Raw genomic sequence first — 14,116 nt, forward strand, 5'->3', positions numbered from 1 at the left:
CCCTCGGATGCTCTTAGAGCTATTAGGGCATCTAAAATGTCTCTATGTATAGAACAATAGCAAGATGACTAAAAGAAGCCCAAGCATGGGTGAACACAGTCACATCTAGCTCAGACCTGCTTCCTTCAGCTATTTGCATAGCTCTCTGCAGGAAGCACATGTTGCTGGCATTCATTTTAATACACTAATGGAACCCTGCATGCCAAACATCCTCAATAAAAACATTTCTCAAAGGTGCATTGCTCCCTTCTACCCATTCTTGTTTTGACAATGGGTTGTGTTGGACCCAGCTGATGTAGGAAAGGCATACGTAAGATATTCTACAGTCTTAGCAAGTGACTGAAAGAGCAGCAGCACTAAAAACCTTCCTGACCTCCACTAAACCTGAAAAATACTCCAGGACGGGCAGCCCCTCTCTTTCCATTGCTAATCTTTCTCCTTTCATCTAGAAGGAAACTTGAAGCTCCCACAAAATGGAAAACATGGATAAATTTTATTTAACTTTTCTTTAAAGGTGCTCATTTACCAGTCTCTCCTAACTTTACAGGCAAAAAAGAAAGGAAAGGGACCCCACAGTCACTTAATCTTTATTTGGACCTACAAAGCATTACATTTTACAACAGAAGAATCACAGTAAACCCAAGAAACGCAGATTGTACAAGAGGATCAGAGCTTCCTTACAAACAGCAAAATGTACTGTCTTCAGCAAGTCTGATTAGCTTGGACAAGTTCAACAACTAGCTTGACCTCATGAAAACTGAAATACCATCCAAGAACTCACTTGACTTAAACAACTATTGCCTGCACAGCTCTACAGGAAAGAAAGACTGTTCATGCACAGGTTACCAACACTGTTAGGACAACTCAGGAAGGGTGTGAGCAGACGCTGATGGGTTGCGCCTTCCTCTCTCTTGCAGGTGGGCAGGGAGGACTAGCAGCAGTAGAAGAGCTGGTACATAATGGTCTGTCTCTGATTTGTAAAGCTAGAACTTACCAGAAGCCAAAATAAAACCCTGTATTTGAAGAATTAAGAAATTGTGTAGCACCATTCTCAGCACCGCACTAACTCCCAAGCTAAAAAAGTGACCAAAAACCTCAGTTGCTCTGTTAAAGTGAGAGGACTTACTTGATATGTATCAGCTTAAAATTTGGCCTTTTGATCTACTGTTGAAATAGCATATCCTTCCCTAAAGGACACAAACAACGTGTATTCTTTCATTTAGAGGAAAATACGGAGGTTCTTCCCCAGTTCATTTTTGTTAGAAAATTCCTTTTGTGGCGACTCAAGTCTTTCAGAAGGTTGATGTAAAATCTCCAGTACTTAGACATTGTGTGGTCTGAGCCACACAATGAAGACAGAGACTGTTTAAACCAGATTTCCCAGCTTTTGTATATCCTCACTCCTTACCACACCAAAGGCCTGGGTCTAGAAAGAGCTTTCTAAAGAAAGGTATTACCATTTTACTTACTCATCCAGAGAAAAACATCTGCCCTGAGCAGGAAACAGCCATAATTTCAGCAACTCTTTTGCTCTATTCTAAACAGAAATGCTGACAGGTTTTTAATGAAATAGACCTTTTCAAGAGTAACACAATTTAAAATACACAGTACTGCCACATTCGGGGCCATGGGGTTGTCTAAACATTTATCTCAGTATAGCTAATCCTACATCTCCCTTGCACAGGTCAATTCATTCCAGAATAAGAGTAGCTGCATTTTTGTTATTGTAAGGCTTAACTTAAATCAATTCCAAAATAACATTAACCAAACTTGAAAAAGGCTCTTGTAATAATTATGAACAACTCTGGCTTAGAGGAATTTGAGTGTCCTTCACAAATTTACGGTTCACCAGCAAGAAAATCAGCACCATGACATCCAAAATTCCCAACACTAGGGCAGTTAGAGAGAGAAAAAGACCTTTTTTTCCTTAATTTCCAAAGGAAGAGTATTAAAATAAAGTATAACAGTTGGTCTCCATCTTCTCTATTAGCAGCCTATTTTTGTGTCCCAAAGCTTAAGAACTCTCCTCACTATCTGATTTAGAAACACAAACCCCATAGGACATGCAAACATTCAGTTTTCTGCCTTCTGTAAAGAGCAGCTGCCAAACTTGAGTTAAAATGGCACACACACGACAGGAAGCCATCTTAACTTTCCCACCCATACTGAATATTAATTCTTATTGGACTGTAGCACATGCAAATGGCAACCATTAAGATCGCATCACAAATATTATTTCTTGTACAGCCCAAGCATATTAAACAATATAATACTTGAGATTATAATTCTATGCCCTCAGCCACTAAAAAAAAAAAAACCACCTAGCCAAAAATGTGGGGTTTGTTTTTCACAAATTCAACACAATCCACCAGTGAATACTTGGGGTCATTCATATATACATTTATATATACAAGCCAAAACAACTTTTCTCCTACCACAAAGTTGGTACCATCTCCTCAGTACAGCTCCAGAGAAATAAAAATGTTAATCCCCCTGTCATTGGCATTCAAGAAGCCCATCCATTCAATTATCAAATATGAAAGCTTCAAATCCATAATTTTTCCACTTTTCAAGCAAAAGAAAGCCTGAGTCTCAGTCAAAAGAAGTAATAGCAACATTTAACTAACTAAACAAATAAAATATTTCCTTCCTCTTCAGCAAAAACACTGTCAGCAAGTTAAAGCTGCAGTGACTTTCATTTCAAGTAGATCAGATACAGTTCACTGCAAATTGTAACAACTGTTCACATCATATTTTGAAACAATGCCTGCAAAATACATCCTGGTTTTGGGCAGATTCATTGCTTTTTAAGACGACAAAACATTATTTTGCATATTTGTGCTTTAGAGTATGACATATTCTCAGACCTGAAGTTTCCATCATTATAAAGGTCACCTAAATGTTGCTCAATTAAAAAAACTGCTGCAGTACTACAATTTTCGGTGAGAGAAGCAGATGGCCTTTGGGTAAGTCACAGGTCTGTAGCTATATTCCCTGTTCTAGTAATGACTGCCTGTGTAACTGGAAGCAAGTCATTACCCTGCTGGATTATCCAGGTGTAAGAGTCAAATTACAATATTCACCTTCTTTTAAAAGTGTTAAAATCTATGCATAGAGCGAACTATTTAATTATCAGGATGTATTACCACAAACACACACCACCCCCAGGAAGCTTTGATAAAAGATTACAAGTCAAGCACTGAAAAAGTTGACCCCAAAATCTGGAATGCATAGTCTGCACAGCTTTAAATTCAGCCCCTCTGTGCAAATGGCTAAGATAAGTCTTCAACTACATGATCACATATTGTTTTTGCCAGGGGACTCTAATGGCTTGTTCACCCACTAAGGGGTCATTTTCTGTTTTGGTTTAATCTTACTGCTCTGTGCATATTTAGGCTTTATTTGCTAAGCATATTCAAGCCATGCACTCATAACTGAATTATTCATCTCCTCTCAGGACTTCTTTTTTTTGGCACACCTCAGTTTGGGATCTGGGCATATCAGAACTAGTAATGTATTTGCATTCACACGCTTCATTATCGGAAGGGATAATTACCCTCATTTTCCACATGAGAAACTGGGGCACTGCAAGATTATGATCCAGAGTAGCCGTTAAATAGGGTGCCCAGACCTGTTTCCTTTTTCCCAGAACACTGCATATGACCATATTTTCACCACCAATGATAAAAACATCCTCCAGACAATTGGTCTTTCATTCCACTACATTATATTTCCAGTTGCAGGTCCAGTCTGCACAAGAAATGAGACAGGAATCAATGGAAACGGTAGCAAACAGAGATTTAATACTTCTAAGTAAGAAACATGAAGGGAAGCTGCACAGACAATTCAAAAATCATGCAACTTCTCAGTGCCTGTCTTTGCAACCTTACAGATCAATGCATTTTTAACTTACCGTGTATTTATAAAAAAAAAACAACTTCTAAAAATCCACAACTCAACGGACAAACTCCATTCTCCTCCTTCTTGGTTTCTCTCATATTAGTGCGTACTCATATCCAGGAAGAATACCAGGAGCATGGCTCCTGTCTGGTACACTACTGGAGTAACTGGTGCCAGTCACAGCCACTCTATGTATGGAGTAGCACTGAAACAATATCAGGTAGATTTTTTTCCCCACTGGAATTCGCATATGTGTAGTCAAGCCCCCAAAACAGTAAGATGCTATAGGGAGAAACATCTGCTTTAGTCTCAATATCTATGGCTTTTTTTTTTTTTTCCCCCTTCCCCTCCTTAATTATGCCTCAGTCTCTTTCTCACATTAATAAACCTTTTTTCTTCTCAGAGACCTTAACTTGTTTCTCACTGAAATCCCTGTCTTCACTGAGTAAGTTCAGTTCTCACCTCTGTACATTCTCCATGCTGTATTTATTCTCTCACTCCAATATACCTGCTCAGCCATCCCAGCTCTCCAAACTCCAACATCTTATCACAACTTCTTTTCCCAAATAGCCCCAGTTCCTCAACTCCAAGCTTCTCATATAAGCTGAGGCTGACCAATAAATGATTCTGGCAATTCAGGCAAACAATTCAATTCCTTTATTGAAGACAAACACCATTTAGCAGTTGCATAGTAAAACTGTGCCCGTAATAAATAGAAAGAGTTACCGTATAGTCATATGCAAGCACTGTAATTACATTATACTAACAGGAGCTGTACAAATCCCAAAAAGCACAGACTGAGCTTGGTTGATATCAGCTGAGTTCAGTCAGAACTGAAGATTAGTCTCACTTTATTCTTCTACCATAGCTTTTACAGTCCTACGTAGCTTTACACTCCCTTTCTATTTCCCGACCTTGTTATAAATAGTGCGTTTAGTCAGTTCAGATATCAACTAAAGAGACAGTATCAACTCAGGACCTTGAAACCACCTCTTATATCTCACAGCTTCATCCTTGTAAGTCATTGGTACTTTCCAACAATGGTCCTAAATAATGATTTCTATCCTGAAACAGGAAACTCCTTAAGACAACAGAAATTTGAATTCAGTTTCCTTGTATTTGGAGGTTTTTTCTTTTTGGAGAGAGAAGAGGTAAGGAAGTACTACTTGCTTGAATTTACAAGGTATCTTGATGCTTAATGATGGAAAACAGTTGTCACTCAGTAACTTAATTCAGAGAACACAAGCACCATCATATTCAAAGCTGAAAACTTTGAGAACAGGGCTTAGGGTAAAAGCACATTAATATTTAAGTAGTGTTAGATACCTAAATAACGAGCTGCAGAAGATTCCTCATTTACAATGTAACAATTCAGAATATTCTCAGCAAATTACCAAACTCTCTTCAGCCAAAAAATTCATTAGGTTAACAAAGGCTCATTAAATCAGTGTTTGACAATTACATCAATTTATTAGTAACTCCAAGTTCAGGTACACTTTGCAAATACTCACAGAAACCTTCAATCTTGTCAGCTGTCTTGCTCCATGCTACCTGCCTGGTTTCCATTATGACTTGAATAGTCCTCCTTTCTGGACTACTCTTCTTAAGACTGAATACGGTCATAACAGTTCCCAACTCCAAGGTCCTTTTGATCTGGCTTTTCTCATACTCCGGCAGCACTCCATAGTCTATACTCTTTCTGGGCATTTTTTTTTTTTTTTTAAATCAAACTTTTACGGTTTTCAGTGTCCTGAAAAGAAAAAAAGAAAGAAAAGGGAGAAAAATCAATATTTAAAACAGCATTTTTATTTCTTTAAAAATCACATTTGCGTAAGTTAAAGCTACCTAATAGAGACTCCTGCCCATTCAAATACAAGGCAGATACATGGGCTAACATTAACAACATCCTTGCCGTTTTATCCTGAAATAAAGTACAGTCTTCACAGAGGGCGGCACCAGTGACGCTTTGGTAGACGTGCTGCTGCAAAATCTATTAAAAAGGAAAAGCTGGGTGGAGCAGCTACTGCATGCAATGAATTGTGATCTGAATTTCTCAGCAAGACCAATGCCTCTCTTCTAGCTGCACCATACCACTAACTGCTTCCTCAGTCTTCTAACACAGAAGTACGCAGTGTTCCAGACGAAAACAAAGTCAGCCAAGGTCTGTTTAGCCCAAATACACAAAAATTATGTTAAGGGGCATAACTTCCCCTATGCTTTCATGCATGCACATCTTCAACTGCATGTGCACCCCCATCAAATGCAGATTTACATCTCTAAAGTCTCAGCATTATGACAGAAAAAAAGCAGAAAAAAAACCCAAGAAAGATGACCTGGAAGAAAGACCAAATATAAGCATACCTGAGTAATAAGGACAAAAGAGCAAAACACAAAGAATGCAAACCATTGAAATGCCAGAGAAAATAATACTCAGGTCATAACAAAGAAAGCATTTAAGCCTAAAGAAAACTAAAGAACACACCAGTAACACGAAAAAAAAAAGTGTTCAAACTAAAGCAGAACTACATTAAAAACCTCTTCTAAAGGAACAATTATTTGGTATCTCTGTAGCATTTTCTGCCACATTTTCTACACCCTCTCCTAACCAAAAAATAGTGTAAATGCAATGATACTGCACAAATTGCTTTGACCATGGCAGTTTATTTCACTCACCAAGCCTCCAACTTTTTTGCCAGTGTAACAGGCAACCAAGGAAGGATTACTTCCTGGAACGGTTACACAAGCAACTCTTGATTAAATAGCCAAAAATGGTACCTAGTACAGTTACGAATAGAATCCTTTTCTGTAATATCTAGCAGATTTTCTGTAGTAAGTATATCACATTTTACATTTGATGTGCATGTATAATTTCTAAGCATAACACACCACGTATTCTGTCCAAATGCACTTTTACCAAAACAGCACCTCATAGCACTAAGAAATAAGAATGGACCACTGAAGCCTTCAAGTAGCAATACTGTTTTTTCCCCAGAAAATGGCAATTGCTACTAGTAGGTCCAAAGTAAGACAGACTTCCTCAAACAAAGTTCCAACCTTGACTGTATTTTATCTTGGTTTGATGACTTCAAGAGTCTTCTAAGACATCAAAAAATGTGCACTTTGACCCTACTGAATTCCTTTCAAGCATCAGACCTGCTTTTATTTATTTTACACGGAGTGAGATACCTTTGCTCACGGAGATTTTCTCTAACTGACATAGAGACAGAAGTAGCTCCTAACAGAGATCACCATTCCTATAGGAATTTCCTTACTGTTTTAGGGTATTTGTAGAATTATGTTCCATAAAAACCTCATGAGTTCTACGCAAACTGGAAGTTAAGCTTTTCATTCTTGAAACTGAGGATAATTTAATTTCTACTATTGTAAGCAATATCTGGAAATTCATTTTGTCCTAAGTATTGACAATCTAGATATCAACACGAGAAAAGAGATATTTGCAACAGATTTGAATCATACTCAAAATCTTTCTACTCTCCCAGGATTTTTTTTTTTTCATATTCCCAATGCTATCTTCAGATAACCAAAACGCTGCCCCCATGGTGAACCGCAGCAGGTTTGTTCTTCTTCTTCTTGCCCTGTATTACTGTAGAAGTATCAGTTTGCTGCCCGAAGAGACCTCTGAAATCTGAGAAACCTCACAGGCTCTGCAGCCAGTGTTGCTGTCATCTTGATATTACATCAGGAGGAGCGAAGAAGTGCTCATGATTGAAGCCTAGCAATCCAATGACAAGATAACACAAGAAATAATGACATCAGCTTGCGTAAATTCTTGCACTATATGAGAACTTAAACCTATATGAGACCTACATGAGAATTTAAACCAGCTAACTGTCTCTTTGAGAGCTGTACAGAAAATGAGGGGAAAATATGAGTAAATACAAATACTGAAACAAATGTTGGCTATGTCTAAAAGGTCTCGGTTTATGCACCTTTAAAACTTCATGGCTGTGTTTCTCCTACACAGTCTACTTTCCCTCTACTCACATGTCAGGTGGCGAGTATTTTTGTGCATACACTTGGGACACATCCTGGCACAAAACAGGTAGAAGATGTGTACGCAGCAGCTCTTATAAATATTAGCAAGTTTCTGTGCTTTGGTCTCCCACACATCATTGCATCGAACAGCTAATTACAAGCCTGATTACTCCTCAGCGAGATCATTTACAAACAGTATGCTCTGGAACCTGCTCTGTCATCCATGCACAAAGAAGGAAGTGTATCACTTTCACACAAGTAGCAGGAGCTGCTGCCACACAGTTCCCAACCATCCCCCCTAACCACATCCCTGAGCAGGACAGGTTTAAAGAATCTCTGTGCACACGCAGCCACCAGCCACAGCATCTCCTCTGGTTCTCTTCCCCTCTCCTCAGTCCACTACTCTCCATCACAAGCAGTTTCAGTTTCCGTGTTGATAGCTAATTCAACCATGCCACTTCTCGCTTCCCCTTCGTAACTTCTTCCAACCCTCCTCCCCCTCACCCCATGTCACTATCTCCTGACCTACTCTTCACTAAAGAGCGCTCTTTTCTGCTCTCTCTCATTAATACCACAAAACTGTGTTTCAACATCATGTCACTAGCTGCTTTCAGTGCAATCTGTCTGACTTTGAAGATGTCCGGTGCAATCTTTCCAATCCCTTTTTAAATTCTACCACTTCAAGAAACACTTATTTTTTTGTAAGCTAACAGAGAGGCGAACAACAATCCCTTCTTACCTGCAGGGTGGCCTCTTCTGCATTGCCCACAGTGAACCTGAAGTGCTCTCCAGCAAGAACCATGTCTCACTCCATGTTTTGCAAAACGTTATACAGGTTATTTGGTATTTATTATCTATAAGCTTGTTATTGTAATAACAAAATAGAGTACCCTTTCCTTATAATACTGAAAAAAATACGTATACCCCAATCCTACAACTGAGAGGGAGCGGACAACTTTTAAGGGTGCTAAGCGACAGCAGATTTTAGCAAGAATGTAACTGATCCTTTTTGACTCCCTGGAACTAATCAGATAATCACAGGCTTGCATCTAACAAGATAGCCATAGTCATCTTGTCTTGCTTCAATGACTTGTAAGAAAAGAAGTTAAAGGAAGGGAAAATAAAAAATTAAATTAAATTAAAATCTTTGTACAGTGTCTGGTTTTCTGACAAAAAAAAGAAATCCCATCTTCTCACTTTGCTCTTTTCATTAAGAATTGTAATAAAACAAATATGCCATGATTTGGAACAAGGTTTAACCACTTTAGTAACACTTCACTGCAATAAAAAAACCTCAGCTTTTAAATGACTATAGTTTTTCAGGAGACTATAACAAAACACACATCTGCTCCGCCTTTTACAGTACAAGGTGTAGCTGTAAAATGAAACATGAGTTAGAACATCAAGAAAAGGAGTTGCTAAATATAGCTGTTTAATAAAAGGCAATGCAGCAGGTTTTTTGAGAGATTAGGCCCTTAGTACAAAGGAACTGCCTCTCAGAGGTGGCTTCTTAAACAGCTTCCGCTGAATATAATATACTGGACTTCCCCTTTTAAAGTAGCTCTTTCTTCCAAAAACAGAGCGAATGGTGGTTTTAGTCTAACTTAAATCCTAAGTCATAAGCCAAGTTTATAACTTACTATGAAACAATACTGTAGCTGAGGATATCTACTTCGTCAGAAAAGGTGGAAAGAATATCATAATATTTGATCAATCTAACTGACCACTTCTATACTGTTTTGGCTACCTGCTCCAGTTTAAGAATAACGTCACAAAGAACTTCCTAACAGTAAAACGCATTAGACCTCCCAAAAGTACTAATGGAAGCCCTTGATATCAGACCTAACCTTTTAAATATTAAGAGTCTTCTTACACTCACCCACAGGTGCCCCTCAGCTTTCTTACACCCATTGCTGCACAACTATTTGAATCAACAATATTTCTACCCATTCATGCAGCAGAACTCCATAATGACCCTCATCACCCCATTATCTGGATACCTCTAAACCAGCAGAGTATAAACTACAACTTATGTGCAATAGAAACATCACTGTTCTTCTGCCGAAGAGTTATTGAAGCCTAAAGTAGGAAGGTCCAGCACCACTTACAAGATTCAACAAGTGAGCTAATAATCACAGAAACAGATCATAAGCTCTAGTTTAGACACAGACACCAATACATGACTCTTGCCCTTTGACTGTGGGCACTACAGGAGCTAAACTTGGATGGTGTCCTGTACCACATGCAGAATTCGGACCACTTGTTACTGTTTGTGTAAGAGTAGTTTTAATACTGTTTTTTATCAAAAAGCCTGACTGATTTGGACTAAAAAGTCAGAAAGACTCACTGTAAGTAACCAAGTGAACATGGACACAGAAAAAAAACCAAACCACCTACTTAATCTATCCCAAAACCTGTATATTTAGTTTTACTTCAGAACAGTACTTCAGAGTTTCAGAAACAAACCATTCTTATCCGAAGATCTGTCTACAACTCTTAACTCTCTTTAAGAGAGTGGTAACACAAAGAAAGAGAGGAAAAACCGTAGTAAAGGCAAACTATAAACATACAGGCTAGCAAAGAACATCTCAGATAAGCACTGATGAATCCGTGCTCTGTTATAACTTCACCCATACGACACAGCAGGTGCTTTCCAGGCACACAAGGTCAACCACAAAGTGCAATCCAAAGTTTTACGCTAGTCCTCAATTTCTAAATTTTCCCATGTGCTCTGGGCACCGCAAAAGGGTGGTCGCATCCTCTGCCTCTAGCTTTGCCTTTGGATCCATTTCAGACGTCACCTCACCCCAGCAGGCGCTGCCTCGGCACAGCACCGCCAGTACGGATATCCAGCAGCGACACCGGTTCAGTACCACAGCGCTAATAATTAACAACAAACAACGCACGGCTCGTTGCGCAGAGCTTTGCGACGCAGCTGCCGCCCTCAGAGGCGAAAAGCTGGGCAGGGGAACCGCAGCGAGGCGGTTGCCCACCTGCCACGGCCTGGCGGGGACTGAAGCCCTGGCCCCAGGCTGGGGCCCTCACCCCTGGGCAGAGCCCTGCCCGGCGCGGGGCTGCTGTCGGGCACACGCCGACCCTCTGACGGTTTCCCTCCTTCTTCTTCAGCGGGCTGGCCTGCGGCGGAGAAGGGCCAGCCGCAAGGCGCGGGGCTGCAGGGTTCCCCTCAGGGAACCCCCCACGCTCCCTCGCCCGCTTCAGGCCAGGCGCCCTCCCTCACACCCCGCAGCCCCCTCCCCGCCTGCTGCCCAGCCCTCTCACGCCGACGGCCCTCGCCTCCCCTCACAAAACCCTCCCGCGCGTCCACCGTCCCCGCGCGGGACGCGGCTGCCCCGCCCCGGCTCCCCGCGGCACCTGCTGCCCACGGGGGGGGCCCGAGCAGAGCCGGTGGGGCGGAGAGGCGGCCGCTCCTCACCGCCGCGACGCCCTCACCTGCGCAGGGGCGGGGAGCTACCTCCCGCGGCGGCGCCGTGCCCGGTGCCCGGTGCCCCAACTCCCCGCGTCCCGCCGCGCCTCTCCGGGACTCCCACTTCTGCTTCTGCAGTAACCGGGAAGGGGCGGGGTCACGTGACACCCCCCCCCGCGGCCACCCCCTGGCGCGCGGGGCCGGACGGGCCGCGGGCGGCGGATGATGGCGCGGGCTCCCCCTCAGCCCGCCGCCGGTCGCCCCTCAGCCCTCCCCACCACCACCACCACCACCAACAACAACAACCCCCGGGGGCTCTGCCCTTGCCCTGCCTCCCTGAGAGGGGAAGCCGGGCCGGGACACGTCCTCGCCGCCGTCCCTCCAACCTGCCCCCGGGGCTGGTTCGAGGCGAGCTCCCTGCTGTCACTGTCCCCTCAGGGCCCCGGGCGCGGCCACGTTCCCCCCCCCCGTCCCCGTCCCCCACAGCCTTCCCCGGAGGCGGGAAGGAGAGGGGCCGGGTGTCCCCCGTCTCGCCAGGGCGGGCGGTTTGGCCGCGGCCCAGCGTTTGAGGTTGGTGGGTTCTCCTGCTCATCTGAAGAGGAAATTTCACTCGTTCGGCTGAGACCCGCTAAAGGATTGAACGGTACCTTGAGGGAGCGAGTTCGGAAAAAGGCTTTAAAACTTTTCTGTCACTGGAGTTACGTTTTCAAGTTAACACTGACTCGCTTTGTGGGATCCACTACAGAGTGCGCTACATCACAACCACCTCAGCTTACGACTGGCAATACTAAAAATATTCCCCAGTTTGGGATTCAGAAGAGTAGTGATAGGACATGACATGCTGGTTTCAGGTCAAGCCCAGATACTGCCAATCTCTTGTCCCAGACCTATTTGATAAAGCTGAGGAAAATCCCTACATCCATAGGTGGAATACCAAAGTCATCTCAGGGAACAAGTCATGCCATTTCAGAAGACTACAAAACAAATGCCTAGAAACCAAAGCTAGGGATGGGACAGTGTCTGCAAGGAACAGATTTCCCCATGCAGAGGAAGGTCTTGACCATTTCTGCAAGGGCCGCTCCACGTTACAACAGCAGAACCCGTGTTCCAAATGCTGGTTCCCAAACACTGAGGCTAAGTCTGGTGGAGACAGCTCTTCATCTCCCCTCCTTCCAACACTGATAGCTGGCACAAAGGAGTGAAAAGGACATGTCTTTTAACAGACTAGAATCTAATCTGTTGAGAGGAAAAAAGTTTTCCATAATTTCAGTCGGCTTTATAAATGGTTGAACAGTAGTCAAACATTATTTTTTATTAATACTTTCACCCTTATACATGCAGAAACTACTGAAACAAAATGATACCTGGAATGGGGTAGCGACAAGAAATACCGCAACAAACACTAACAGCAATACTACCTAGATGCTTAGGTCAGAAAGGGAAGAAAACGTCCATTGTATCCAGCAAAAGTTGTAGGAGCAATCTGGGAAACTCTTCCCAAAAGCAAACTAACAAGCTTTTATCATAGCTAAAAGCATCAGAGGGTTTCAAATGAGTATGACTTACCAGGAACAGAACTGAAGAGTGCATTCAAAATACACCACCACAAAAGGAAAAAAAGCCTAAAACCCGTGAAAGGTGTGGATCATTTTAAATGCAAAATAAAAAGATGACAGTTACAATCTTGCCTTTGTTCACTATTTCATGAACCATCTTGCTAAAGACTCTTCACATTTTTCCAGATGCCAAGCCTGGGAAAAGTTTCCCTCTTTGTAACACGTGTGATGCAGTTACAAATTCACAGAACAACATCCTACAGGAGACATGATACTAAAAAGAATGAGAATAGCAGAACACATATCAATCACACCAAAGTGTCTCTCCCATACTTTATTTTTAGCCCTTCGTCATTAAAACCTTCCATGTTTCATGTTGAAGCTGCCTTTGAAATTATATGAACGGCAACAGAATACTAGCACCAAGCAGCCAACTTCCTCAGCTGCAAAAGCTGATATCAAAACATTCATATGGTCAAAGCCAGCCACACAGCACACACCATACATGATGGAGAGCTGAAGGGTGCAGGTGATCCCAGGCGTTTTACAAGCAGGAGATAACAGTATTCTCTAAATCCCAGCTGTCAGATCCAGGATTCATCTGGGTATGCTGACAGTGAATCTAAGTTCTAGCAACTACCTGCCTCAGCAGCCCCTCCTGGTTCTGCTTCACTAGGCCAGGTACCAACAGGCTCCTCACTAGTCATATGGCATAGCTTCAGCACAGGAACCACCCTTGAACAACCCGCAAGCCACACAGGCACAGAGTTGGCTATCTTTATGATATTCAGAGACTTTGCTGCAGAAGTTAAGCGCTGCTGCAAAGTATACCAGACTTTGGTCTAGACAGTACTTCAATGTGGTTGTGCCTGAGTATTGTCCTGGAAGGAAGACTAAAACCTACCAACTTCCAACATTTCTTGCACAACCTTAGGCTTACCCGATAAAACTCTCTCTCTTAAAGCTGGAGACTCATTATATAGTCAAAGAAAATATGTACATGGAAGAAAATCATAGCTGCAGTGAGAATCATAACATTGAATTCCATAAATTGCTGGCTGTAACAAAATCTCAGATATAGAGATGGAGTAAGCAATCCTTAAAAACAAACCAATAAAATAGTAACTTTTAGAAACACCAGCTGTTACTCAGCACATCCACTACACCAGAAGTAAGAGTACTCAGATGCCCTCACAATCACAATAGAAGATTCAAAGTTATTGTCAGAATCAGCAACTCC

General features: G+C 42.2%; 1 protein-coding gene across 1 annotated transcript in view; it reads right to left on the bottom strand.

Moving 5' to 3' along the window:
- The window catches only part of PLCG2 (phospholipase C gamma 2), a 67,733-nt gene extending 56,364 nt beyond the window's left edge, over window positions 1-11,369 (bottom strand). Inside the window, exons 1-2 of the mRNA XM_052796226.1 lie at window positions 11,347-11,369; window positions 5,412-5,650 (exon numbers count right to left, since the gene is read on the bottom strand). Coding sequence (XP_052652186.1) covers window positions 5,412-5,607 — 196 coding nt within the window. The 5' untranslated portion in view covers window positions 5,608-5,650; window positions 11,347-11,369. The remainder of the gene's footprint in view (window positions 1-5,411; window positions 5,651-11,346) is intronic.
- Between the last annotated feature and the right edge of the window lie 2,747 nt (window positions 11,370-14,116).

Source organism: Harpia harpyja, chromosome 9, assembly GCF_026419915.1.
Source record: "Harpia harpyja isolate bHarHar1 chromosome 9, bHarHar1 primary haplotype, whole genome shotgun sequence".
Classification (NCBI taxonomy): domain Eukaryota; kingdom Metazoa; phylum Chordata; class Aves; order Accipitriformes; family Accipitridae; genus Harpia; species Harpia harpyja.